Below are 27,685 nucleotides of genomic sequence, written 5' to 3' on the forward strand. Positions count from 1 at the left end.
CCCCTGAGCACATCCCTGGTGCTGCCACCAGCGTGTCCCCCTTGTCTGGCTCCTCCAGTGCTCCTGGCACTGGGGTGAGGGATGACACAAAGTGCCACTGGTCCCAAAAGGATGTGAAATCACAGCCCAGCACACAAGGGAAGGGTCTCCTTTGGGGGTTTGGCCTCCAAAACTGATCCTGAGCATTGCAGTGCTCCTTGAGGCAAAGAGTTTCTTTTATATCAGCTCCCAACTCTTTCAACCAACAAAGGCAGCAGCCTATGCCCCACCAAACCCACAAACAAGAACTTTGTTTCTGGAGATCTTATTTTTAGATTTATAGAGGAAAAATGAGCAAATTGAAAGGAAAAGTAAAAATATAGACAGCCATGGCTCTGCATAAATTCCCTGCCAAACAGACAACAGGTGGATTCCATTAAAAACTTATTAAATGTTACCAAACCAAATCAGGCTGGAGCAGGTAACATGCAATAATCAGAATTTAAAAAGGCGATTGAAATATTTTGCAGCAATAAAACCCCTTCCAAAATAAAAAACAAAAAACCACCCAATAAAAAAACCCAACCCAAAAAAACCCAAACCAACAAGAAACCCCCTAAAACATCCAAGAGACCTCTGCAAATGTGCCCCTGGCAGCAAGAAATTCCCAAAGAAGGAGTGAGGAGCAAAGAGCTGAGTGGCACTTGTCAGGACTGTGGAAAACTCCTGTGACATTTTTCAAGGACCGCTGCAAATTTCTTAATTAAAAATCTCCACGATTTCCAGAAAGTAACTGCAGGAAACTTGGGTGAGTCTGTGACACAGAAATGGGATCAGAATAAAAATCCCCTTGAGGTTTTATCACCCAGCACTACCCCTTCCTGCCCCAGTGAGGGTTTGTGTTGAAAAGAAGATCTGGAAGATCTGGAGCCTGAGGCAGGGTGGTGCTGGAGGGCAGCAGGGAAAGTGTTTCTCATTCAAAAGTGCAGGGACTGGGAAAGCTGCCAGTTCGACCTGATTAGATTTGTAAGATTAATTAAAAGCAGACAGATTCAATGAATTGTGAAAAAGACAAATTAGCAAATTAGCAAATCAGGAAACCTATCTTCAGAACAGGAATTAGAGGCTTTGGCTCCTTTATCAGGGCAAATTTACTTTTCAACCTGTGGTTCTTTCATGTTCCAGGGGTGGCAAAGCTCCACTGGCAGCCCAGGTGATCCAGAGGCAATTTCCAGGCTGGGCAGGGCAGCCCTTCCAGCCACAGCTCCCAGTTCTTGCTCAGGGATTTGTTCTGGGTGTTTTATTTTGGGGGTTTTGTCGTTGGATGTTTTGTTTTAGGTGATTTATTGTTGGATGTTTTCCTGTTGGGTTTTTTGTTTTTGGGTTTTTTGTTGCTGGGTGTTTTGTTTTGGGTATTTTATTGTTGGATGGTTTTTTTTGGGGGTGTTTTATTGTTGGATGTTTTGTTGCTGCGTGTTTTGTTTTGGGTGTTTTATTTTAGTTTTTTGTTGTTGGATGTTTTGTTGTTGGGTGTTTTGTTTTGGTTGGTTTTTTGTTGGATGTTTTGTTGTTGGGTGTTTTGTTGTTGGGTGTTTTGTTTTGGGTGTTTTGTTTTAGGTGTTTTGTTGTTGGGTGTTTTGTTGTTGGGTGTTTTGTTTTGGGTGTTTTGTTTTAGGTGTTTTGTTGTTGGGTGTTTTGGTTGTTGGGTGTTTTGTTGTTGGATGTTTTGTTGTTGGGTGTTTTGTTGTTGGGTTTTTTGTTTTGGTGTTTTCTTGTTGGGTGTTTTGTTTTAGGTGTTTTGTTGTTGGGTGTTTTGTTTTGGGTGTTTTGTTTTGGTGTTTTGTTGTTGGGTGTTTTGTTTTAGGTGTTTTGTTGTTGGGTGTTTTGTTTTAGGTGTTTTGTTTTGGGTGTTTTGTTTTGGGTGTTTTATTTGTTTTGGGTGTTTTGTTTTAGGTGTTTTGTTTTGGGTGTTTTGTTGTTGGGTGTTTTGTTTTGGTTGTTTTGCATTTGGGTTTTTTGTCCCCTTGCTGTGTGCTGGATGTGTGACTGGAGAGAGGAATCCCGAGCCAGGGCAGGGTCAGACTGAGGAGCAGCCTGAGGTTTGTGAAGGACTCTGTGGTTTGCAAACACCTGATTTTGGGGTCAGTTTGGGATTTCTGAGGAGTCCTGGACAAGGTCCCAGCCAGGGAAACAGAGGGCTCCTGGAGTGGGAGGGCTGGGGGCTCTCAAGATCCCTGTCCCAAGGAAAACCTTATCCCAGGAAAAGCTGCAAACCAGCACAGGGGTGTTAAAGTGTTAATCACAGCACAACAAACACAGAAATCTCAGCCTATGTCATCCAGACATTGCCTTTATCCTGAAAACCTCACCCAAAGAACCTTAACCAGCACAGGCTGATGCTGAGAACCTCTCACCACACCCAGCATCACTGTGACTTACTGCAAACTTCAGCATCACTGAGACACTTCTGTGGCTCACACAAAAGGGATTCAGACCAGGGCAGCAGGGATAGAGTGCAGAGCCAACAGAAATCTGAAACTCAGCTTCAGGGAGGGGAAGGAACATGAGCTGTGACTGTCTGTATGTGATAGTTGAGTTCCTGACAAACCCTCCCCATTTCAGGTCCTCTAAGAAAATCCCTGGCAGATCCTCTGGATGAGCTGGGAACTGAATGAGGCTGTGGCAGGTGAACATCACATTTACCTTGTCTCAACAAAAGCCAGTGAAAAACAGGTGTCAAGTGTGGAGCCCCTGGGCTGCTCCATCCACCAGCAAAGGAGAGACCAGGAGGCTCCAAGATCAGGGCTGGGACAGAATTTCTGGAGCTTACAGACAGGCAGAGTGTGCCTTGGTGACTCACAGGGCAGGACCCTGGCTCAGACATCTCATCAAATCCCTCCTAGAGCAACTCCTGGAGCTGCACTCAGAGCCCTTTAGATTCCATTTCCATCCCAAGCTCCACTCAGAGCTGCTGCCTTTGGGAAACTGAGAGGAAGAGTGAACTGAAACAGAGAATCCAGACCTGGAGTTCAGTGTGCAGGTTCTGTGTGCTGGGACAGGACCATGGACACAAAGAAAATCTTTAATCCATCTTCAAGAGGCCTTTGGTATGAGCTTCACAATGTTGTAAAAATGATGATGGCTACTCAGTATTTATGGAATGAGCCTTGACTTTCACCAAGGACTGTGATGTGCCCACACTGGTGAATGGTTGGGCTCTGAATCCAGAGTTCTTTCTGTCCTAAAGCTCTGAAATGTTCCATGTTTGATATGGATCATGTTGAACAGTTAGTGAGACCAGTTTGTTTAGGCAGCTGCTTAAAACTCCTGCTAGACAAGCCAAGGATGCTCCACTCATGCCTGGCATGAACCTTAGGCCAGGCTCAGGCTGAGCCAGGTTCCACAGACACAGCTGTGGTCAGCAGGGAGGCCCAGCTGCAAACAGCAGCTCTGCCAGATGTGCTGGGGGTGCTGAGCTCTGCTCACACCAGGGCTCTGTCCCCAGCACCCCTGGGCATGGCCAGCACTCCAGGGGGATTTCCAGAGCCTTGGACACTGAGATCAGGAGCACAGGTCAGATGAAAACGTTAAAACTCAGTTAAAACATGACAGAGATAATGGAAAGTGCTGCTCATTCACCTGCTTGTTCCAATAGACAGCTCAATCCTTTAGTCTTTATTATTTCATGGGTAAAATTTGGGTTTTTTTTCTTTAAAACTGGCTGCTTGGACATTTTCCTTCCTTTCCATGTAAAATCCAGCCACAGTGAACTGTTTGACCTGGCAGTGGAAGGGTCTGATGAGCATCACTGAGACTCAGATCACCAGTGCCAGGGGAACAGAACCTTCTGTGCTGCTCACAGCCCAGGTTCCCATGCAGAGAATGTCCCTCTGTCCTCCAGGACTGCAGCAGAAATCAAATGCCCCTGAGTGTCAGCTAAAGGGTGAAAGTGAAATGCAGAAGTCAGGAGGGATTTAGTGACTCAGAGCCCTGGGGCTCAGGGAGGGAGGAAGGGCTGGAGCTCACACACCCCTCTGAGAGAGATGAGAACAGCCAAAATCCTGTCCTGAGCCAGCTGGGGTGGCAGTGCCTCGTCCTGTGAATCCCCTCCTGCCCCCAAAACTGGGTGTGAATCCCCTCCTGCCCCCAAAACTGGAGGTGAATCCCCTCCTGCCCCCAAAACTGGGTGTGAATCTCCTCCTGACCCCAAAACTGGGTGTGAATCCCCTCCTGACCCCAAAACTGGGTGTGAATCCCCTCCTGCCCCCATCAGGGTGGGAGCTGGGGCAGGGGGCAGCCGGGAGAAGAGCTGGCATGGGCACCACTGCTCTGGGACCTCCCCCACTCCAGCATCTCCACCTAAGAGGGTCGGGTGGCCAAAAATCCCCCCTGAATTCCCAGTGAATTCCTTGGGGTCCCTTTGGCAAGTTCTCCACTTTGGCAAATGCCCCTTTTAGTGAAGGAGACAAATGAAACTGCCCCTTCAGAGCTCTTGGTGGCCACTTAAATTTAACCAACTAGTTAAATTACCCTCTGAGCTCAGTTACAAGGCTGGTGACAGGGATTTGTGTTAAGGGCAGAGGGCTCCTGCTCAGAGCCCCTCTCCCCGGGCTCCTGTGGCTCCAGGTTGTGCTGCCCTGCAGGACTGGGTGGCCCTGGGGCAGGGGACACGAGGGAATGAGGCTCTCTGAGACTCAGGAATGTGGCACTGCTGGTTGCCCTGTGCTCTCACTCTCTGGGACTGTTTTGGAGCTGCTGCTGAACTCAGGACTGCACTGCCCAGTGCCATGGCAGGGCTGGAACAAAACCTCCAGGGCTGCTTCCCAAACCACACAGGGTTCTGTGCAGGGGAGGGACAAAAGCAGCAAGAGAAAATCACCTGGAGCTCTGTGCCAGGCCCTGGGCGTGCTGAGGCTCACGAGGATGAGCATCCCTGCAGATCTGCTCTGGCAATGGATGGGGCTGCCCTGAATTCCAGCTCCAAAACTCGGATTTTCAGGGCCCATCCCACTGGGCAGGGTGGGGATAGGGATTCCCTCTGCTGCACCTGGCTGGAAAAATGCTGAAAAAAATCTATAGGCCCATAAAACCCTTCAGAAACACCAGATCCTGAAATCCTGTGGCCACTCAGGTACTGAACAGGCACAGGTCACAGGTCACAGCACAGCTTTGTCCCTAAATGTCCCAGCCCAGCTCCAGTCCTGCCCAGAACCAGCCCAGACATCCCTGGTCCTGCAGCCCTGGGCACAGAGGGCAGTGACACTGAGGGGTGTGACACTGAGGGATGTGACACTGAGAGCTGTGACACTGAGGGGTGTGACACTGAGGGACAGTGACACTGAGGGGTGTGACACTGAGGGGTGTGACACTGAGGGGTGTGACACTGAGGGACAGTGACAGTGACACTGAGGGGTGTGACACTGAGGGACAGTGACAGTGACAGTGACACTGAGGGGTGTGACACTGAGGGGTGTGACACTGAGGGCAGTGACAGTGACAGTGACACTGAGGGGTGTGACACTGAGGGACAGTGACACTGAGGGGTGTGACACTGAGGGGTGTGACACTGAGGGACAGTGACACTGAGAGCTGTGACACTGAGGCAGTGACACTGAGGGGTGTGACACTGAGGGACAGTGACAGTGACAGTGACACTGAGGGGTGTGACACTGAGGGGTGTGACACTGAGGGACAGTGACAGTGACAGTGACACTGAGGGGTGTGACACTGAGGGACAGTGACACTGAGAGCTGTGACACTGAGGCAGTGACACTGAGGGGTGTGACACTGAGGGACAGTGACAGTGACAGTGACACTGAGGGGTGTGACACTGAGGGGTGTGACACTGAGGGACAGTGACAGTGACAGTGACACTGAGGGGTGTGACACTGAGGGATGTGACACTGAGGGACAGTGACACTGAGGCGTGTGACACTGAGGGGTGTGACACTGAGGGACAGTGACACTGAGGGGTGTGACACTGAGGGGTGTGACACTGAGGGACAGTGACACTGAGGGGTGTGACATTGAGGGGTGTGACATTGAGGGGTGTGACACTGAGGGCTGTGACACTGAGGGGTGTGACACTGAGGGACAGTGACACTGAGAGCTGTGACACTGAGAGCTGTGACACTGAGGGGTGTGACACTGAGGGACAGTGACACTGAGGGCTGTGACACTGAGGGGTGTGACACTGAGGGACAGTGACACTGAGGGGTGTGACATTGAGGGGTGTGACATTGAGGGGTGTGACACTGAGGGACAGTGACACTGAGGCGTGTGACACTGAGGGGTGTGACACTGAGGGGTGTGACACTGAGGGGTGTGACACTGAGGGACAATTGAGATTTTATTCCTTTACAATAAAGCTGCAAGGGCCACGTGCCTCTAACAGGACCTGGAGTTTGGGGTGAAAATATTTTGAATTTTCAACGAAGGAGAAACTCCTGATTGCCAAGAAAATGAAGTTCCCATCTGTCCCCTGAGGAGAGGCACTGACAGGTGAAGGTGACCATGTAAATGTCACCTGCTTCAACATAAAAATATCTCAGAGGTTTTTCCTCTGGAAGCTGCTGTGGGATGAGTGAGAACAGTTTTTGAAGTTTCTCCTTGTCTCTTCCTAAGTGTCCAAGGCCCTGGGATCCTCAGCCAGCTGCCTGATTCCCCCAGAAACATTTCTGAGGGGTTGAAATAATATGTAATAACTTAGGATGGACAAAGCCATGCTTGCAGTTGCCGAACCATCAGCTTAGAGACAAGGGAATGTTCCTGGTGACAGTCACAGTGACAGGCAGACTCATCAGTCTCATTGTCCCTCATCATCAGATCCTGAGGGATGATGAGAGCAGTGATGCTGAACCTTTTACTCTCTGTTTATGCCAGTGACTCCAAACCTGACTCCTTTCTCCAGGCTGGTGACACACCAGGGGTTTTCAAGACTTCCTGGGGAGTGCTGCCCATGGAAGAGCAGAGCTCTTGGTGTTTGTTCACAGCTCGTGGGTGGAAATGTCCCTGTGACTGAGCTCTTCAGCCCCTGCACGTGTATGACACCCTGGGAGTGATTTCTGCTTGTTTCTTAGGACACAATCTCTCTGTTGGCCTGCACTGGCACAGCTCTGGCCATGGGCTGCGTTTCCAGCTGGATTTTCCCAGAACAGTCACCACAAAGCTCTGTCTGCTCCCTGTCACAGCACAAACCCCAGACACATCCTGCCACCCATGGCATCACCCATGCCATCAGGGCACTGGGATTAAAAACAGCTGGAGGTTTTTGGTGCCCTGGAAGGCCTTGGCAGTGCCATGGGAATGGGCACAGCCCCTCTGCCAGTCCTGGTGGGTCAGCAGCAGCCTGGCCCAGCACAGCTCCCATCTCCTCCTGCCCTGTTAGCAGCAGCCACCAGGCAGCCAAAGTGTTGGACACGTCTCTGAGGGAGCTTTGTTGGCCTCAGCTGCTGCTGTCAGCACTCACAGGCAGCATTTCGCTGACCTTTTCCCATCTGTGCCCCATTTGTTCCCTCGCAGGGCTCTGATGGGATGGGAGCATGTGAAGAAGGGTTGGACCTGTGTCAAAATACCTCCCCTGCTCGCTGGAGGTTCCATCCACAGTCTGAGCCACCCAGAGCTCGCTCAGAGCCGCCTGCCTGGGGACAGGGCGATGTCAGGGACTTTCCAGAGCTGGAACCCGCTCTGGGCTTCTCCATCTGCTGCCACCAGCTCTGGGTTGGCAGCACAGGGACCTTCCCTTGGCTGTGCACTCTGTGCCCAGAGCTGGGGCACGACCCCCTGCACAGCTCCAGGGCTGCCCTTGGGCTCTCCTCCCCCTGGACAATGTGCAGAACCACACTGTGTCCTCACAAAACACAGCCCACAGACCCTCAGCAGCTCCATCCCTTCCCCTTCATCCTGCAGGGTCACTGCTGCCGGGCTCTGGCATTGTCTGGCTGCACCGTGGAGCACCAGGATTATTCCAGCCACTCCCAAGCCCATTCACAAGGTGATCCGACCCCGTTCTTGCCACACTTCTTTTCCTTGGGCACACCCAGACACTTCCTCCCCAGCACAGGAATAAACATTTTTCTCGTTTCTGTCCCACAGCAGAAAGGATTCTGTTTTGATGTTGCTGCCAAAGCGTTCCCTGTCCAGCAGAAAACCCCCAGGAAGGTTGTGCCAGCAGGACAGGGCGCTGCTGTCAGCATCCCTGGGGCCCTGAAGGTCTGAGTTCAGCAGAGATGGGTTTAGCTGGGGGAAGGAAGCCCAGCTGAGCCCCAGCCCAGCCTGGAGGGCTGCAGGACACCAGCACAGGGAGCAGGCTGATGCTGAGCCCCACCTCTGCTTCCCCTGCCCTGTTTGGGGTGTGCTGAACCCTACAAGTGGGGCTCATCCCCCAAAGGCTGCTCTGCCTAAAGACCAGGAAGACAATTGGAAAATTCTGTTGTGTAAAGAGCTCAGATCACACCAAGCCAGAGCCCACTCCACAAACCTCATCTCCACGGAGCAGACATTGAAAGCCTTCAGTGGGACCAAAGCAGACCTTGGATTTGTGTGCTCTGGGAGCATTGCCTGTGCCTGAGCAGCCAGGCAGCCCTGGCTCAGGTATTTCTGCCCTCCTGCTCCCTCAGCCTCCAAGAAACCTCTAAACCAGCATCTGCAACCTCAGCCCTACATGGGCACCTCCTCACACCCCTCCAGAGACTCTCTGGCACTTTGGTGTTGCCACAATCCACAAAAATATGCAAAAGCTGGATCTGTGGATGAAATTCTGTGGAGAGGGTGTTTGACTCCCTCCTTTCCCAGGGATGCTGTGTGCCATGGCCCTGGTCTCTGTGTCCTACATCCTCTGTATTGTTCCCTTGGGGTGACCTCGGAGGGTTTGGCAGAAGGGAATGGGCAGACACCTGTCTGAAAACGGGCACAGAGGACATTTTGCTCACGGGGACATTTTTGCTCACGGGGAAAACGAGACCTTTTCGTCGAGAAGGTTGAAACCCTCCTTGATTTGGGCGTTAAATCCTGATTTCTATCAAAGCCTGGGGCTGGTGGGATGCTGAGATGTCATGGCAAGGTGTCCCTGCCCCACACAGCTCCTGCCTTAGATCCAGCCCTGGCATCCTGACCTGCTCCTGCCCCGTGCCCACACAGCAGTGCCCAGCTGGGGGAGAAAAGGGCTGGAAGGAATCAAAGTGCTGCTCCCTGCATTTCAGGAGCCTCCCCTGCCCCAGGCTCAGGGCCTGAAGTTCGGCAGCCACGCTCAGGGCGAGGAAATAATTTAATTCTCCAGGAAAACCTGCTGTGATTTAGCCATTTCATGAACCTGCGGAGCTTTGAAACGCTTCCTGAGCGGGGACTTCTCATTGTATTCTCGGTCTTTCTCCTCTGGAACGGCACATTCTCCTTCCCAAAGTCCACAGGAATAAATGGATTATTACAAAAAAATAATAAAAAATTGTCTTTTTCCTTCTGAATTCTAAATATTCCCGGACATGGCAGTCCATTCCCAAGTTCACTCCCACCTACTTCTTGCCATCTCCATGCTGGCACTGAAAGGATCTAATTCAGGAATAAAAAATAGAGACTTTTCTGGAAAGGCGAAAATAACCCAAGAATCTCAGTAGCACCAAATTCCACCATCTCCCTCTTTTCCCTCTGGATCATCAGGCTCCCAGCCCCTACCTGGCACATACAGAAACTTAACAAGAGATATTCCAGCAAGAAATCCGACATAAAGAGAGGAATAAACTGAAATATTCTGTTATGCAACTCGCTGTCTGCTGGATTTAAATGACCTGGAATATCTAATTCTATATTTCTTGTTCTAAAGGGCTTCCAGTTGCATTTTGTTACTGTATTCATTTTTATAGGGTTAGATTTATTTTTAAAATAAGTAACTCACGTTACTTATCAGCCTCATTACAAGATACAACCAATTCTTTAAAAATTTATTTTTCCTCATTGGTGCAAGGAAATTAGCGACATTTCCATAATTAAAACGAACAAAATCCACCTTTGAGCAATTTTCCTAATGAATGTTTTCTCAGGTGCCATTTGCGTTATTCGCCGGGCTAAATTCACATGACAGAATACAACAAAAGAAGGGAAAGAAGTCCAAAAAAACCGCAGCAACCAAACAGAAAATAGAATTAAATTTTTTTTTTTTAAAGGATCAATTGCAGTTTCATGGAAAGGAAGAAAATCCCTGTGGCAGAGCCACGCGAGAGACAAAATTCCCATTGCAGAAGGAAATCAAACCGCGTCCTTTCACATCCGAACCAAGAGCCCATCGCCACAGTGCCGAAAATGGAGAAATTAAGAGTGGTGGGGAAGCCTCCATTTGTGCAAAGGGAAACCCAGGCATGGCCCTTTCGAAATCACCCCCAAACTTTTCCCTGGTTTCATTAATTACAGGTCAAATGGGAAGAAATCACGCTTGGACTCCACCACGCAGCCATGGGCAGCTCCGCAGGGCGAGGGTGAAAGGGAAGGAGCACACAGCTCCCGTGGCTAATAATTAATTAATTCATTAATCAATCATAGCAGAGGAAGGGCGAGGGGAGGAAGGAATCTTACCACCAAATTGGGTAACCGGCTAAGACCTTTGTGCCATTGAAGAGAAAAGACAGAATTAGTCCAAGCAGGTGGTAATCCATTAGTCCAGGCTGGTGCAAGGGGAAAATCGCCGCGAAGTTTTCAGAAAAACATGAAGTGCCAAAATGAAGAATCCCCCTCCTCCCAGGAAAAAAAAAAAAAAAAAAAAAAAAAAAAAAAAAAAAAAAAAAAAAGGAAAAAAAAAAGGGGGAGGGGGGGTAGAAAAGAGTGAAGCCAAGTCCCTCGTGGCTCGGGTGACTTTCTGGCTTGTCAGAAACACACCTCTCCAAGCCTTTCCCCCGTAGATCATCCAAAAGCGTCTATTAAAAAGTGCAGGGCTCGGGGATGTCAGCAGGCGGCCAATCAGACCGCATGGCCCAAGGTGAGGGATGAGGCTCAGCCCAGGGCTGTCAATCAGCCTCTCCTCCCCCTCCACCCCACAACTTTGTTCCGAGCCCTCGCTGCCACCGACAAACCCTCTGTGCACCACACTGCACCGGGCCGCTGCCATTCGGGGGGAGCATTTTCAATTTTAATTTTTTTTTTTAATTTTTTTTTTTTTTTCCCCCTAATTTCACTTGGAGCCCAGGATGTGCTGCCCCTGAATGCCAGGACTCGGCAAGGTAAGGATGAGGGGTGGATGTGGTGAGGGGTGGCTGTGGTCGAGCTTAATCTCACAGTGGGAATGAGACAGAACTTCTTGTGACGGACAGAGATGGGGGCAGCGAGGGGCAGAAAAGCCTCTGGATGTGATGGTGTGGGCAAAACTGGGGATAAAGTTGAAATAAAAGCTGCAGTACCCAGGTTTTCAGCGTGTGGGGGTGATGGATGGACAGGGGGCAGTGGCTTTTTATTGAGAGGAAAATGCCAAGTCATGGTGAGAGGGCAGCGGGCAGGTGGGGACAGGTCCCACGAATGGATTGCTTGTGAAGTGCATCTCTGGATGCAGGAAGATGGAAATATTATCAAAACCCCACACCTGTAACAAAAAAACCCCACCTCTAATCACTTTCATAATTTACAAATAGACCCAACAAAGGTTTTCCTTAAAAATCTTTGTTATTGGATAGAGAGCCTGCTTTACCAGGAGCTATTGTGCAGGCAGAGGGGATGACTCGACAGAATGGGACAAAGAAATGGGAGAAGCCAAACAAGTTGCTTTTTCTCCTAAAGCATTTCAGCAGCCACAGCTCTGGTGCTGCCCTGGGGCTGCCCCAGGAACCACCTGGAAAATCCATTTATTTCAGAGCCATGGCAGACTCAAGGAGATTCATGGTCCTGTCCTGGGCAGCTCAATGCATCTCATGGCTTTGAGAGCTCTAGAGCTTCTCCTGATCTCAAAGCTCTGGGCACAAACAGATTCCTTGTTGCTGTTTAATTGCACACTGGCACAGGGAAGCTGTGGCTGCCCCTGGATCCCTGGATGGTTTTGGAGCCACCTGGCACACTGGAAGGTGTCCCTGCCATGGCAAGGGTGGGACTGGATGATCTTTAAGGTTCCTTCAAGCCCAAACCATTCCATGACCCTGTGATGCCCCTGCCTCTTGCTGCTGCTGCTCCTGCTTCCCTTCTCCCTTCTGGGTGTGTTTGGATGCTGAGCTGGGCAGTGCTGCCCTCACAGGGGGGTTGCTGTCCTGGCCATGGCACACCCAAGGGAGGACACAGCACTGCTCACACTTCTCTCCATCACCCCCTGCACCTGCTGCAGGCACTGGGAGCCCACATTTCTCCAGGCTTACTCCAATGGGTTTTCCAGCTGACTGTGACCCACCATGGATATTAAATATTCTTGTTCTCTTGTGGGATTTTGAATCCCAGAGGGGATGTTGGCTGTAGTCTGTCCTGGCAAATCTTCCTGGAACCCAGACTGGTGTTACTGAACTCAGTTGCCTGGGTCTAAGAAAGCAGCAATTGCCAAATGACATTTGGGGACACATGGATTTAATCTGCTCCAGTAAATTAAACACTACCTGGAAATCTTCCCCAGATCTTGAAATTTACTGCCCGTGTTTTTAACCATGAAGATGGACCCTGCTGTGGAGCTGGCCTGGCCACCTTGCCCAGCCCTGAAGAGATTTCAGTCACAGCTTGGGGTTAGTGTGGGACAGGAACTGTTCCAAACCCTTGAGAACGACCCAAGGGAGTTTTTCAGGATGGATGGAGTGTCCCTGCCTGTCCCATTCCAGGCCCAGGAATGGTCCCAGGCACTCTGCCCTTACCTGGGCTGTGTGAATGCACTGAAGTGCCTGTGAGCTGCTCTGGCAAAAGCAGAAGTGCAAGAGCTGCCCAGGTTTGTCCTGGTGGATGTTCTCAAGCTGCACAAACAGAATGAAGATTAAAAGTATGGAGGGACAGAATTGTCATTAAAGTGTCACTGCTAGACAGGCAGCAGATGGAGAGACTGGAGATGTCTCAGGTGATCCTGCAGGAGGCTGAGCCCTTGGGAGAGGACAGAAACCTCAGACACTGCAGAAATCCAGCTGGGGAAAGCTTTTGAAATCTGAATTGTGGTGTTGTAGGTTGGAGACCATCATCAAGGTCTTGGTGGACCTGCCAGTGCTGGGTTAATGGTTGAGCTGGATAACCTCTAAGGTTTTTTCCAGCTTTAATGATTCTGTGGTGACTGAGATGTTCCTGTCCATCAGACACTGGGAAACACAAACTGCTCCTTATCCATTTCTGGATGCTGGTACTTACAAACCAAGCCAATAATGAGCTACAAAGTGCTTCCTCTGTAGGAACTAGGAGGGACAGTGACCCCAGAGCCAGTTTCAGAGGCTTTATTTGCTGTTGTGGTCAGGCAGAGATGTCAGTGTGCCTCAGGAAGGGCTGTGTTACACAAAGCTCACACACCAGACTGATGTTCTGGGCAGGTTCTCAGAGATAAAGGGCTGATCCCAGGCACACTGAATTCATGGGATTGCTCTCCATGGCTCCAACAGGTGTCTGAGGAAGTTTCTGGAGATGCTCATCCCCCCAAATCCTTTAACTTCTCCATTCCACTGAACATCTGTTTGTCCCAGCATCATAAGGAATTTGTGCTGTCCCACTTTTTGTGAGATTTTGGAGTGTGTGGAGATCCTGGGAGCAGAAGGTCCTGCCTGTCCCTGACCCAGCTACAGGAGACTCTGAGTTTCTCCCAGGGAAATGAGCAGAAGGATGGCAGCTCTCAGCCTTGGTCCCCAAAGCCCTGGGATGGCAGGCAGGGCTCCCCAGGGAGGAGGACCTGTCTCCCAGGGATGAAGACTCCATTGTCTGTGAAGGGAACAGGCTCACTTTGAGTCTTCTCTGCTGTGAAATGAGAATCTGATGCGTACATGCTAAAATTATCCTGGGCATATTTCATGCTAGCCTGAACAAATATTTATAAGTTCTACAGCAAACATTAATTATAAATGTAATTTCTAAGAGCAAATGACAGTTACCCAAAAGAGTACAATTTCAAAATTTCACTCATAGATAGCTCCTTGTGCTGCTGAGTGACAGTTTTATTAACTGAGGGTCTTTTCAATCACATCACTCTGTCTAGTTTGGCAATATTGACTCTCATAGTTTCAATATGCCCAGAAATGAAAGGAATTGAGGAATTGAGGTTTGGCTGCTCAAGAAAAGTCCTGCTGCCTTTACAATGTCAGCACAGAGGTGCTGGTGTGTCGTGGACATTGTGGCACTGCTGGGGATCCTTTGCTTTATTCCAGCACCACCCCAGCAAAGGAGCTTTGTGACCACATGGGAAACCTGCCTCTCCTTCCCCTGGGGCTCTAACTGTGCAACTCTGCCCTCTTTTAGCTTCTCCTCCTTTCTCCACCTGACCCTGCCAGCAGGAAGGAGCCTGGGGAAGGTGATGGGATGTGGAGTCTGCTGGATCTGTGCTCGGCGTGGATTTCAGAGTGGGAGGCTGCAGGAGCTCAGAGCCCTCCTGGTGGGGACACCCCAGGGACACCCCACACCTCACAGCCAAGGGATGAGCCTCTCAGGGGGGGTCAGACCCCTGGTTAGAGTTTTGGGGATGTGCAAGGCCCGAGGTGCAGCCCTAAGCACGGAGAGGGCTCGGGGGGCTTGACCTGCAGGGGAAGGGAAGGTGCCACAAGTGGGTGCTGAGCCTGAATGTCACTTCTGGGCATGGCCAGGGGCAGGAACTGCAGGTGGATCTCTTGGGCAATGGTCTTTTAAGGGTTAGCAAGTCCTAAAATGAACTGGGTTTATTGGTGTGAAGACCTAAATTTTGTTGTTAGAGTTTAAAATGGAGGTAAAATAGGACATTGTACTCTGATGGCTCATCAGTCCTAAAGGAAAAGCTCTGAAAAGAGCTGAGGAAATCCTTGATGAACTGTCTGACTCCTTCCATCCTAAACTACTGAAATCCTGAGTATTTCTGAGGGCTCTGTTTGCTGCTAACCTGTCACAGGTAACATCAGAATTCCCTCCAAACTTCCCTGCTCCTCATTTTTCTTGGCCAAACCTCTCTGCTGGATCCTTGTGTTCCCTCTGGCTCTGGCAGGCTCTGCTCCTCTGCTGCTCCTGGCTCTCCACCTGTGGGGGGAATGCTGTGACCTGGGCAGAGCCATCCTGTGGTAACACCTCTGGGATCAGCAAAACCCTTTGCCACTGCTTTTACTGTTCTAGCAATAACTTCATTGCTCTTTTTTTTTCTGGGATTTCTGGTTTGTTTGTTGGTTTTTTTTTTCCTTTAAAAATGAAAAACAAAAGATATATTTGTTTAAAAATTAATTTTAAAAACCCAACAAAGCAAAGATAATTTTTTCACAAACCTGAAAGGTGGCATTTTAAAACACCTGCTGCTGTACCTGCTCTCAGATCCAAATCAAGAAACTTGTGTTGTGTTCTCAGCTTTCCCAAGAGCTCCTCACATGATTCTGCTGGCCCAGGTTCTACATCTGTCCCTGGATTTCTTGTAAACCTGAGGAAATCACATTTTCTGTGTGTCCCTGAGCTGAAACATCAAGGGACAGCTGAGAATCAGAGGTGTGATAAACACTGAGCAGAGGAGCAGAACTGGAATCCCAGATTTGATATCCCAAGGGCAGAAAAAGGAGAAGTGCTGCTGGCCCAGGCTCAGCTGTTCTTGTCCCTTCTAGTCACAAATGTCCCCTGTGGCTGGGGGATGACAGGAGGGAGTGACCTGCTGACTGCTGGCTGCTCCAGCCCTGCCAGAAATCCTGAGGACACCTCACCACAGTGCCTGGGTGCCCATGGGCTGGACAGCTGCAGGCTGCCAATAAAACACCTTTCCCTCACCCCATCTACTTCAATTCCTCCTGCACCTCACTCCTCAAACTCCACTAGATTTCCAGATCTCTGTTTTGCCAAGGAGATGTTCAGAAAAAAACCCCAAACCCTAATGAAGGTCTAAGATGGGTTTTAGTGGCTATGGCAAGGTGGAGCACAGAGAGAACCCATCTCAAAGTTCAGTGAATATGAGGAGTTTATTCTGTCTGACTGGTCTGAAATAGGGTTGGCACCAAGTGGGGTCACTGCTCTGGGTTACAGAGCCTGGGATGCAGCTTCAAAGTGTTCTGTGTTCACTTCTGCTCCTCTGTCTGCCACCCCTGCTCCAAGTCATCCCCATTCCCTTCTGAAGGAAAGGGAAATCCAAGTCTGGTCCAGCAGGACACTTTTCCCATCAGCCATCAGATCTTAGTGGGGAAATTATTTTCAGATGCCATTTAGGGCTCTGCTCAGTCTTCACCTGAGCCACTTAGGGCAGCCTGTGGGAAAGGTCTCAGGTGGTTTTCTTGAACAACAATGTGATTTTTTTCACTCATTTGCAGCAGTATTTGTGGATACAGGGGAGGCATGGGATGGGTGAGTCTGTGCAGAGCCCCAGCTGTGTGAGAGGGGTCTGGGTGCACAGGAGGGAGCAGGGCTGGGTGAGGATGGGCCAGGTCAGGCTGGAGGGGGAGCAGCCTCAGGCAGCAGCTCCAGCACACAAAGCACTGCCCAGCCAGCTCGTGGTGTCCCTCTGGAGCTGGAAGTGATGAGAAGTTCTCACCTCGAGTTTGGGGCAGCCTGGATCCACGGGAGAGGCTGAGCTGCAGTAAATCTGACATGAAGGAACTATGCCCCAGGTCCTGGGCTTGTTGGAGGCAGCTCTGTCTCCCCTGACACCTGCAGGAATGCATCCCAGGGCTGGGGGAGGGATGCAGAGCAGAGGGAGCAGAGCCATTCCCTCTCTGCTTCCCCAGGACTCCAGCCCAGCAGCATCCTGGAGACTGGGAAAGGAATGAGACCAGCTATTTCTTGCTGCAGGCTGTGATTTTCCACGATGTAGCTGGGGCCCTGTGATGTGGGTGAATGCCTGTGCTGCTGGAGGAGAAGGAGATTTGTGGGTTTCCATCAGGGCTGTGGCTGGCTGTGAGTGCCCTGGAGCACTGGGAGGACTGGAGACCTCGCTGAGCTGCTGTGCCCAAGAAAATGTCCCCAGGAATCACAGGAGGAGACTCAAAGAATGTCCTGAGTTGGAAGGGACCTACCAGGATCATCCAGCCCAGCTCCTGTTCCTGCACAGACACCCCCAAATCCCACCCTGTCCATCCCTGGCAGTGCTGCCCAAACTCTCCTGGAGCTCTGGCAGCCTCGGGGCTGGGACCATTCCCTGGGCAGTGCCCAAACCCTCTGGGGGAGGGAAGAACCTTCCCTGGTACCCAAACCCTCCCTGGCCCAGCTGCAGCTAATCCCTGGTCACAGGGAGCAGAGATGGAGCCCCACAGACCTGAGGAGTCCCAGCCCAGCCCAACAGAGGCTCCAGTCCCTGGTCTTTGCTTTTATTTCCAAGTCACTGCACTCATCATGCCAGGAGGGATAGGTGGCACAGGGCACAGATCCTGCACCCGGGGCCGGCCCTGCTCTCACAGGGCTGTGAGGGGCTGGGCTGGCTCTGCAGCCCCCAACAGCCCCTCCGGAGCCCAGCCCTGGGGCAAGGGCTCTGCTCAGCCCTGGGGCCGGGAGGGACACGGAACCCCCGGGTGTCTGAGCACTCCGAGCGTGGTGGGATCCGCTGGGAGAGCCTGAAGTGCAAAGTGGGGCAGGAAAAATATCCTGTGTGAGCCTGGGCTGGGCTTGGCTGGGCTGGGGCTGAGTTTGGGCTGGGCTTTGCCGGGCTGAGTTTAGGCTGGGCTTTGCCGGGCTGGGGCTGAGTTTAGGCTGGGCTTTGCCGGGCTGAGTTTAGGCTGGGCTTTGCTGGGCTGAGTTTGGGCTGGGCTTTGCTGGGCTGAGTTTAGGCTGGGCTTTGCCGGGCTAAGTTTAGGCTGGGCTTTGCTGGGCTGAGTTTGGGCTGGGCTTTGCTGGGCTGAGTTTAGGCTGGGCTTTGCTAGGCTGAGGCTGAGTTTGGGCTGGGCTTTGCTGGGCTGGGGCTGGGCTTTCCCGGGCTGAGTTTGGGCTGGGCTTTCCCGGGCTGAGTTTAGGCTGGGCTTTGCTGGGCTGAGTTTGGGCTGGGCTTTGCCGGGCTGAGTTTGGGCTGGGCTTTTCCGGGCTGAGTTTAGGCTGGGCTTTCCCGGGCTGAGTTTGGGCTGGGCTTTGCCGGGCTGAGTTTGGGCTGGGCTTTGCCGGGCTGAGTTTGGGCTGGGCTTTGCCGGGCTGAGTTTAGGCTGGGCTTTGCTGGGCTGAGTTTGGGCTGGGCTTTGCCGGGCTGGGGCACAGGCAGCAGCTCTGGAGCCGTGCCTGCCCAGCAGCCTGGAGGGGACTCGATCCGGGAAGTTTTAATGACACAACAACAACAACAACAAAAGAGGAAAGAGGGGGAAGCAAGAAAAGGCTCCTGCAGGGCTGGTTGCCACGGAGACCCCGAGGAAGTTTGAACCAGTCCTGCTCTTTTCACAGCCGCCTTTGAGCCAGGGAGGGAATTATGGCTGGCCATAAAGGGGGACATGTGGCCCTTTGCTCGCTGGGACCGGCCTCTGCAGTTACCAGCCTTCAGCTCATTTTCCCTCCTGTCCCCTCCTGCGATTACACATTCGGATCTCAGGGAAAAAAAAAAAAAAATCTAGGACAAGTTGTGCATCCCTTGCCCTGGGGACCCATCCCCACAGGGCAGATCTCTGCCTCTTCCAGCCCATTATTCCCCAGCACAGCCCTCCTGCCCTGCTTCCTCTGCTCTGGGGCTGGTTCTGTGCCCAGAGCTGACAGACAGCGGCTCTGTGTGTCCCACTCTGTGTGTCCCACTCTGTGTGTCCCCATCTGTGTGTCCTCATCTGTGTGTCCCTCTCTGTGTCCCACTCTGTGTGTCCCCATCTGTGTGTCCCCACTCTGTCTGTCCCACTGTCTGTCCCCACTCTGTCTGTCCCACTCTGTCTGTCCCACTGTCTGTCCTCACTCTGTCTGTCCCCACTCTGTCTGTCCCACTGTCTGTCCTCTCTCCTCTCTCTCTGTGTCCCCACTCCATCCCCAGCTCCCACACACCCTCCACGAGCAGGAATACCAAAGGGAAGCTTTGCCCAGAGTTTTCTTGCCTGTCACAGCTCTTGGGCTCCCCAGGGGCACTGCCCAAGTGCCAGGAGTGGAGTGAAGGGATAAATCCAGCTCTGTGCTGCCTCCCCGAGCTCTCCAGTGACACTCCAGCCCCAAGGTTGGGCTGTAGAGCTTCTGGGGCTCACCCTGGGGTTAGAGCTGAGCTTTGCTTGCACTGGGGATGTGCTGCACAGAGTCCTGCTCAGGTGGGTGTCACACAGGACAGACAGAGGGACAGACAGAGGGCAGGACGAGGTGCCAGCAAGGACAAGGAGCCTCCTGCAGGGTAGGACAGGCTGGGAGAACAGCACAGTTTGCCCCAGCCCTGGCCAGCTGGGCTCAGCTGGGCTCACTGGCTCAGCAATCCTGTTTTTTCATGGATTGTTGGGGACATTCATCCAGGTGTTCTGGAGCTTTGGTGCTGCAGGGTCGTGGTGAGCTGTGGGAGCACAGCTGGGACATGAGGCTGGGACCTGCTCCCTCCCCAGGGCTTTGCCCCAGAGCCCGTTTCCCTCTCTGCTGCTGAGCTGAGGAGCTGTGGCTGTGACCTGCACTGGCAGGGGACAGAGGCCAGGCCAGGGCCCTGAGAGCAGAGCCAGGCACTGATGGGGCTGCAGGTCCAAGTGCCAGTGCAGGGATCTGTGCACATCTCTGCTGCCATCAGTTTCCTGGGTTTCTTTTTAAACCCAGTCCTGTGTTTGAAGGGGTTTGTTACCCAGAGAGTCTGTGGGATCTCCATCCTGGGGGGTTCTGACAAAACCATGGGAACCTTCCTGCAATAGTCTTGGATTAGAGACCTCCAAAGGCTCCTTCCCACCAGCACTTCTGTGAGAAGATTTATAGATTTACTGCTTTACAAATATTGATTGAGTCCAGTTTTTGTGTGTGATACAGACGCACACCCTGCCAGCTCAGCAGGAGCCCATCCCCACCCAGCTCCCAGAGCAGACCCTGTGCCCAGGGAGATCTGACCTTTAATGCAGGTTAATGTCTCCAAATGAAGAGCAGCTGCACCAATTGACCCTCAGCTGGACAAATGTGTGCAGCCCTTGACAGATTTCTGTGTTTCTGTGCATCTCCTGCTCCCACTGTGCTCCCTGGACACACAGCCCTGCATCCCACCCTCCTCCCACCCAAACTGCCCCTTGTTCCCAGCTCCTGCCTGGTCTTTGCAGAGCAGCTGATAATTCCCAGGCTCTGTGCTTGGCACTTCTGCAGGGCTTTGCCTGCTGTCTTCAGACAAAAATAAAAGGAACTTGCACCCTTCAGAGTGTCTGAGCATCATCCTTCCCATCATGGAGCTTGACAAGTGCCAACCTTGTCCACCCTTGGAGGATTTGCTGCAGGGGAAGCTGGAACTTCATGGAGCTAAAAAGATACCAGAGCTTCACTCCTGATCCCTGTAAATCCACTTCTGTTCCACAACAAGGAAAAAAGCCAAGTGGAGCATCACCCACAGCGTGGTCCTCTCTGTGCCCATCCCAGTGCTCCCAATGCAGGGAGAGCGTGGGGGCTGCTCAGGTGAGAGATCCTCAGGTGGGGGTTCCTCAGGTGAGTGTTCCTCAGGTGAGTGTTCCTCAGGTGGGTGTTCCTCAGGTGAGAGTTCCTCAGGTGAGAGATCCTCAGGTGAGGGTTCCTCAGGTGAGAGATCCTCAGGTGAGAGATCCTCAGGTGAGAGTTCCTCAGGTGAGGGTTCCTCAGGTGAGGGTTCCTCAGGTGGGGGTTCCTCAGGTGAGAGATCCTCAGGTGAGGGTTCCTCAGGTGAGAGATCCTCAGGTGAAAGATCCTCAGGTGAGTGTTCCTCAGGTGAGGGTTCCTCAGGTGGGGGTTCCTCAGGTGGGGGTTCCTCAGGTGAGGGTTCCTCAGGTGAAAGATCCTCAGGTGAGGGATCCTCAGGTGGGGGTTTCTCAGGTGAGAGATCCTCAGGTGAGTGTTCCTCAGGTGAGAGATCCTCAGGTGAGTGTTCCTCAGGTGGGGGTTCCTCAGGTGAGGGTTCCTCAGGCTCTCCTTGACTTACATTTTTCTGTGCCATCACAGCCACATGTTCCCCCTGGTGTTACCCCTCAGCTCCCGTTTGTGGGGCTATAAGTGGTGAACCACAGCTGTAAAAATAACCTTTACTGGGGGTAAATCTCTATTTATCTCAGTACCACCTTCATCTACTGCTCCATTTGCTTTATTATCACATTTTTGGTGGAAAATATTTCAGGAGGGACAGTTTGTGCTGGAGCAGGATCCCTGTCTGTGATCACAAGAGTGTTTGGGATTCAGAAATGGCACAGGCAGCATCTTGTGCCCTGCTCACACTTCTGCAACCAGTGGCTGACCCTCAATCCCTTGATTTCCCAAAGACCATCTTCCTTTGATGGAAACCCCTCCTAAATCGCACTGAGGGTGCTGCAGTCCCTCTGCTGAGCTGCTCCCCACCCTGTCCTGGGGCCGAGGCTGGCCTTCCCAGGACAGTGGGACACAAGTGCCACCCCGTGGGCTGTGCAGCTGCCCAGCACCGCGGAGTCACCGGGCTTTGGGTGGGAGGGGACCCCACAGACCCTCCCTGCCACGGCAGGGACCCCTCCCGTTATCCCGGGTGCCCATCCAGCCTGGCCCGGGGTCAGGGGCAGCCACAGCTGCTCTGTGTCCGTTTGTGGTGTGGTTGGAGCCCTGGGTCACTGATTCTCCCCTGGCCCCAGCACAGACAAGCCTGGGCTGTCCAGCAAAGCCCAGCGCAGGTTCTGTCCCCAGAATCGCCTTCCCGAGGCCGTGGGGTCCCGGCAGTGCCCGTCACTGGGGTGACAGCTCGGGGACGATCCGCCTGTCCTGCAGGACTCTGCACCCGCCTCGCCCAGCCGGGACCGGAGAGCTCCAGCGAGGGGGAAGCAGAGCCAGAGTCACCGGCAGGGCTGAGCTCGGTGCTCTGCGGGGCGAGGGGACCCCACGAGGGCAGAAAAGGGCGGCGGGGGAGTCGGGAGGGCCGGGAAGAGCAGCGAACACCTTCCCCGAGTTTGGGAGGATTTCTGGAGGAGCTGGCGATGCTCGGGGCCGCAGTAACATCTCCTGGGGCACAGCATCATCTCCTGGGGCACAGCATCATCTCCTGGGGCACAGCACCATCATCTCCTGGGTCACAGCACCATCTCCTGGGGCCACAGTACCATCTCTTGGGGCACAATATCATCATCTACCGGGGTTCAGCACCATCATCTCCTGGGGCACAGCACCTTCCCTAGGGCACAGCACCATCATCTCCTGGGGTACAGTACCATCTATTTGGGCACGGTACCATTCTCGGGGGCACAGTACCATCTATTTGGGCACGGTACCATCTATTTGGGCACAGTACCATTCTCGGGGGGACAGTACCATCTATTTGGGCACAGTACCATCCATTCTCGGGGGCACAGTACCATTCTCGAGGGCACAGTACCATTCTCGAGGGCACAGTACCATCTATTTGGGCACTGTACCATCTATTTGGGCACAGTACCATCCATTCTCGAGGGCACAGTACCATCTATTTGGGCACAGTACCATCTATTTGGGTACAGTACCATCCTTGGGGGCACAGTACCATCTATTTGGGCACAGTACCATCTATTTGGGCACAGTACCATCCATTCTCGAGGGCACAGTACCATCCTTGGGGGCACAGTACATTCTCGAGGGCACAGTACCATCTATTTGGGCACAGTACCATTCTCGAGGGCACAGTACCATCTATTTGGGCACAGTACCATCTATTTGGGCACAGTACCATCCATTCTCGAGGGCACAGTACCATCTGCTGGCAGCGCAGCGCCAGCGGAGCCGGGGATGGGAGCGGGGCAGCCCAGACCAGTAAAGCTCGGCTTTACCCACAGTCACAGCAGGACTCCCGTCTGATGTTAATTCACGCCAATTTAACACGTTTCAGTTGCAAATTTAGACTTTAAATTGGATGACTGGAGATTTCCCCCTCGGACAGTCGGAGTGGCAAATTCAGCCTGTGATGTTTTTCCATCTGCAGAAGGAAGGAAAGAAAATCCCCAGACAGAGCCACTTCCACTTTGCCAAATTCGTGTGGAAGGTTTATAATATTTTTTCCTCGGTTTCTTACTAATCTGTAGCTTAAATATTAATTTCTTCAGCCCTTAACCTCATCTTTACTTACATTACATCAGCACTCCCTGCCTTCCCTCTCAGCCCCCATTTATTCCTGTTCTCTGCTTTTCTATTCCTCCCAGCTCTGTGCTTCTCCTCTGAGTCTCCCAGACTCTACCCCACTTCCATTTATTTGCTGAGGCAATAGCAGATGATCGATTTGAGGCTGTTTGTAGTTCATTCCTGCTCTCAGAACCCTCCAGTCTGGCATCCACATCCACTTTGTTTCCTTTTAATCACTTCCCTGCTCCTGTGCCTGGCTGTTTGTCCTCTCCCTGGCCGTTCACAGATGTCTGGAGGGGGCAGCTCACTGAAAAGGAAGCTCAGAGCACGTAGCCACTGGCCCACAGGCTGTGGCCAGGAAACTGTGGTGCACAGCAAACCCAGAGGACTCAGAACACAGCTCCCAAAAGCATTTGTTAAGTGGCATGGGTTCAGAAATGATCCAGGACTTGGTCCCACTCTTGGAATGTGGTTGAGGATGGGTAAGGGGCAAGACAGGCCCTGCTTGGCTGCACTCCCTGGATTTTGCTCTGCTGAGCCTGACTCATCTTCCAGAATGCACCTGACTGATGAGATGTGTGCTCAGAGCTTTGGAAATCACAATTTGTTCCTCCCTGCAAAGGGATCAGCTCATCCCAGGGCAGTGCCTGGAGCTGGGTTCACTGGGAGAGGACCCACCTGGAGACCCTGGGGCTGAACTGGGGACACTGGGGCTGAACTGGGGACACTTTGAGCAAGCACAGCCCAGCCCAGCCCAGCCCAGCTAAGCCCAGCCCAGCCCAGCTCAGCCCGGCCCATCTCAGCCCAGCCCGGCTCAGCCCAGCTCAGCCCAGCCCAGCCCTGCCCAGCCCAGCCCAGCCCAGCCCAGCCCAGCCCAGCCCAGCCCAGCCCAGCCCAGCCCAGCCCAGCTCTGCCCAGCTCTGCCCAGCTCAGCCCAGCCCAGCTCAGCCCATCCCAGCCCTGCCTAGCCCAGCTCAGCCCAGCTCAGCCCAGCTCAGCCCAGCCCAGCTCAGCTCAGCCATCCCATCCCATCCCATCCCATCCCATCCCATCCCATCCCATCCCATCCCATCCCATCCCATCCCATCCCATCCCATCCCATCCCATCCCATCCCATCCCATCCCATCCCATCCCATCCCATCCCATCCCAGCCCATCCCATCCCATCCCAGCCCATCCCAGCCCTTAGGCTGGCTCAGTTTGCCATTGATTCCCTCCCAGCAGCCCCACGGGGACTGGCTGAGCAGAACTGGGGCCCACTCTGCTGCCCCAGCCAGGACAGCTCCCTGGGCCCCTCTGAGCTGTTGGCTCTTGCTGGGGCTCAGCAGCACTGGGAGGATGGAGGAGCTCTCTCTGCTCTCCTGTTTTCTGCAGCGTGCAAGGACTGTCCTGGTGCTGCTCAGTCGTGTCCTGAGCAATCACAGGGTGCTTTGGGTAGGCAGGAACCTTTAAAGACCGTTTATTTTCAACCTCCTGCAGTGGGCAGGCTCATCTCCAACAAAACCAGGTTGCTCCAGCCTTTGTCTGGCCTGACCTTGGGCACTCCCAGGGATGGGGCAGGCACAGCTGCTCTGGGCACCCTCTGCCAGGGCCTCACCACTCTTATTTTCTCTTTATATCTGTTCTGAATGTATTCTCTTTTAGTTTAAACACATCACTCCTTGTCTGATCACAGCAGGCCCTGCTGAGAGATGCAGCCCTGCTTGCTCCTCATTTTGTGTCTTCATCACAGGATCAGAGAACGCTTTGGGCTGAAGGGGGCTTTGAAGGTGGTGGAGTTCCAAGCCAAGCCTCAGTGTCAGACAGCATCAGCACCCTCCCCTCCAGTGTCCTGTGCCAGGGCAGGTGAGGCTCCTCCACGCCCCTGTCCTGCCTTGCTGCACAGAGCAGGCTGCACCCCAGCATTGCAGCTTCTGGAACCCCGTGGGTGAGCTGCTCACAGCCCATGGCACCCTCAGCAGAGCTGGAGAGCAGTGCACACCCCAGCTCCTCTGCACACTGCTGCTGCCTCTCCTCCATCCTGCCCCCTCACCTGAGCGTGTCCCTCAGTGTCCCTGCCCTGCCTGAGCTGCTCCCCAGGGCACCAGCACAGCCTGGGGCACTTCCCACCCCGCTGGGGGCTGTGGCTCCAGCCCTGACCTGCTGCACATCCAGGAAATCCCCACTTGGATGCTGTCAGGGCTTTTCCCAAGGAATCTCATCGTGTTCCCTTCTGCCTTTCATCTTCCCCAGGGCTGCATGTTTCTGATCCACGACATGTCCCCTGCTTTCATTTTCGCCACCTTTGTAATTTGATTTTTCTTTTGATCTGTTTCACAATTTCCCCCAATTTTCTGTTTAGATTTTGAAATTTGGCTCCTGCCCAGCAGCAACACTGTGCAAAAGCAGATTCCTCGGGAAAATCACAGGAACAGAATGTGCACGTAACGAGACTTCTCCTGAAAAATTCCCCAGACAGCAAGAATTTGCAGCTTAGGGACTTCCCCAGACCAAGGTGGTGTTGAGGCTTTAGTAACAGTGAGAGTTTTTTCATAAATCCATAAATCTACATGGTTTCTCCTGAAACTGCAAGTGAACACTTGGCTTGGTGTCACCTGCAGTCCCAGAGCTGCTGGTGACAATGCCCTGGCTGTGTGAGAGACAGCAACCAGTGGGGGGCTTATTTAAAATGCCATTTAATGGCTTAATTTGCTGCCACAAGAACTGTAAGTTCCTGTGCACTCTCCATCAGAGAGCTCTGCTGTTCCTGCATCCTTTGTCTCCCATCCAAGCTGGGGGATCCCAACCTGCAGCTCCTTCTCCAGGTCCCTGATCCTGTTGCTGTGGGTCCCCACCCCTCTCCCTGCTCCATGGCACCCCTGGCTGAGCTGGGAGCTGGGACAGGGACCTGGATCTCCATTAGAGCACCATTAAACCATTCTGCTGCTCCTTGCCATCCCCCTGGGATGAGTGAGGAAAAGCCCAAACCAGGTGTGGGGTCGCTGAGTGCTGGTGAAGCTGCAGAGCAAGGCTTGGCTGGAGAAGCAGCAGAGTTCCAGAACATTCCCTGCAGTGAGCTGAGGGCTGATTCCCTCCCCAGCACCATTGTCCCAGGATAATGCAGCACAGTGGGACAGGGGAGGGGGGATCTGCCTCGTTGACATCTGAGCTAATTCAGCATCTCTTTATGGACAGTGAGTTTCCAACACACAACAAGTGCTTAGGTAAGCACAGCCTGCCATAAACATATCATCTCAAACTAAACAGGACATCAGGAGACCAAAACAGGAGAAACAGAGGGAATTCCTGCCCCTGTGCTCTCCTCATTGCCAGTGAAGAGCCAGGAGAGCCAGGGCAGGAGCTGGGAGCTGCAGTGAGGGGAGCCTGGTCCTGAGGGATGGGATGGCTGAAGAGGGGCTGGGGTCCCTCAAAAGGATGAATGCAATCCTTCCTTGGGCTGGGGGCAATTCCTGGCAGCCGTGGGAAGGATCTTGGGGCACACTCAGGGCACCCATGGCCTGGGGCAGCCCAGGTGTGTGTCACACTGCTGGGAGGGGAGTGAGCTCAGCAGAAGCAAGAGGAGCATGTGCTGGCCAAAGGTGCCTCAGGGAGGTTTTTGGGGTCAGGCACTGCCAAGGGACACTCAGAGGGTGTTGGGATATCAGGGAACCCCTCAGGCCTTGCTCCATTTTTGGTTTTTGTTGCTCTGGAGGTTCTGTGTGGTGCCTGTGAAGCCTGGGCAGTGCTGCTGGCACTGAAAGGAGATTATGAATTACTGCAGAAGACATGACCTGTCCCTTGGGATGGACAAGCTTCTCCAAGCGTGACAGAAATGTGAAATATTGCTTCACTCTTGGGGATAGGACCCTCCAGCTCTGTGCTCCACAGAAGCCAAAAGGAAACTGAGCCAGAGGGGAGGGCTGGATGGTGCTGTCACCTCCCTGTCACCTCCCTGTCACCCCCTCCTCTCTGGGTCTCGTGGGCAGTTGCTGACAAAGGGGCTTGAAACCCTTTTCTGCCCACCTCAAAGCTTTCTGCTCCTGAGAAGGGAAGGGGCTTTTGTTTTGTGGCTGTACAAAGCCTGGTGCTTCCATGGGGTCCTAGACACCCTCTCTGGAGTGTGGGAGCTGCTGCCAGGCTTTGTGAGCAGGACAGGGCTGCATGGAACAATTTACACTCAGGTGAGGAGAGGGCTGGGCTTTGCAAAGCCCTGGCTGGGAAAATGTGACTATTATAAATAATATTATAAATAATATAATTATAAATAATATTATAAATATATTATGCCCAATATATTTAATCAATACCTGAGTATCAGAAATTCCCGAAGTCAAATCCAGCATAAAGGAAACATTAAGTGGGAATTCTTTTTTGGGTTTGTATGAATCCCTCAACATGCCTTTTCTCCAAAATCTCACAGTATTTGGCTCTTTGTGGTGAATCTAATGAAGCCAGGTGGCAACTGAAATTTGAGAAAACACCTGAGATAAAACCCCAGTGTAACCTGTAGGTGTGAAATCAGTGCTGATACAGGCACCTG

At 52.6% G+C, this 27,685-nt stretch overlaps 1 protein-coding gene across 1 annotated transcript in view; it reads right to left on the reverse strand.

Moving 5' to 3' along the window:
* Window positions 1-10,622, reverse strand: part of WNT3 (Wnt family member 3) — a 48,417-nt gene extending 37,795 nt beyond the window's left edge. Inside the window, exon 1 of the mRNA XM_056512102.1 lies at window positions 10,543-10,622. Coding sequence (XP_056368077.1) covers window positions 10,543-10,622 — 80 coding nt within the window. The remainder of the gene's footprint in view (window positions 1-10,542) is intronic.
* Between the last annotated feature and the right edge of the window lie 17,063 nt (window positions 10,623-27,685).

The sequence above is a fragment of the Oenanthe melanoleuca genome, chromosome 27, assembly GCF_029582105.1.
Source record: "Oenanthe melanoleuca isolate GR-GAL-2019-014 chromosome 27, OMel1.0, whole genome shotgun sequence".
Lineage (NCBI taxonomy): Eukaryota > Metazoa > Chordata > Aves > Passeriformes > Muscicapidae > Oenanthe > Oenanthe melanoleuca.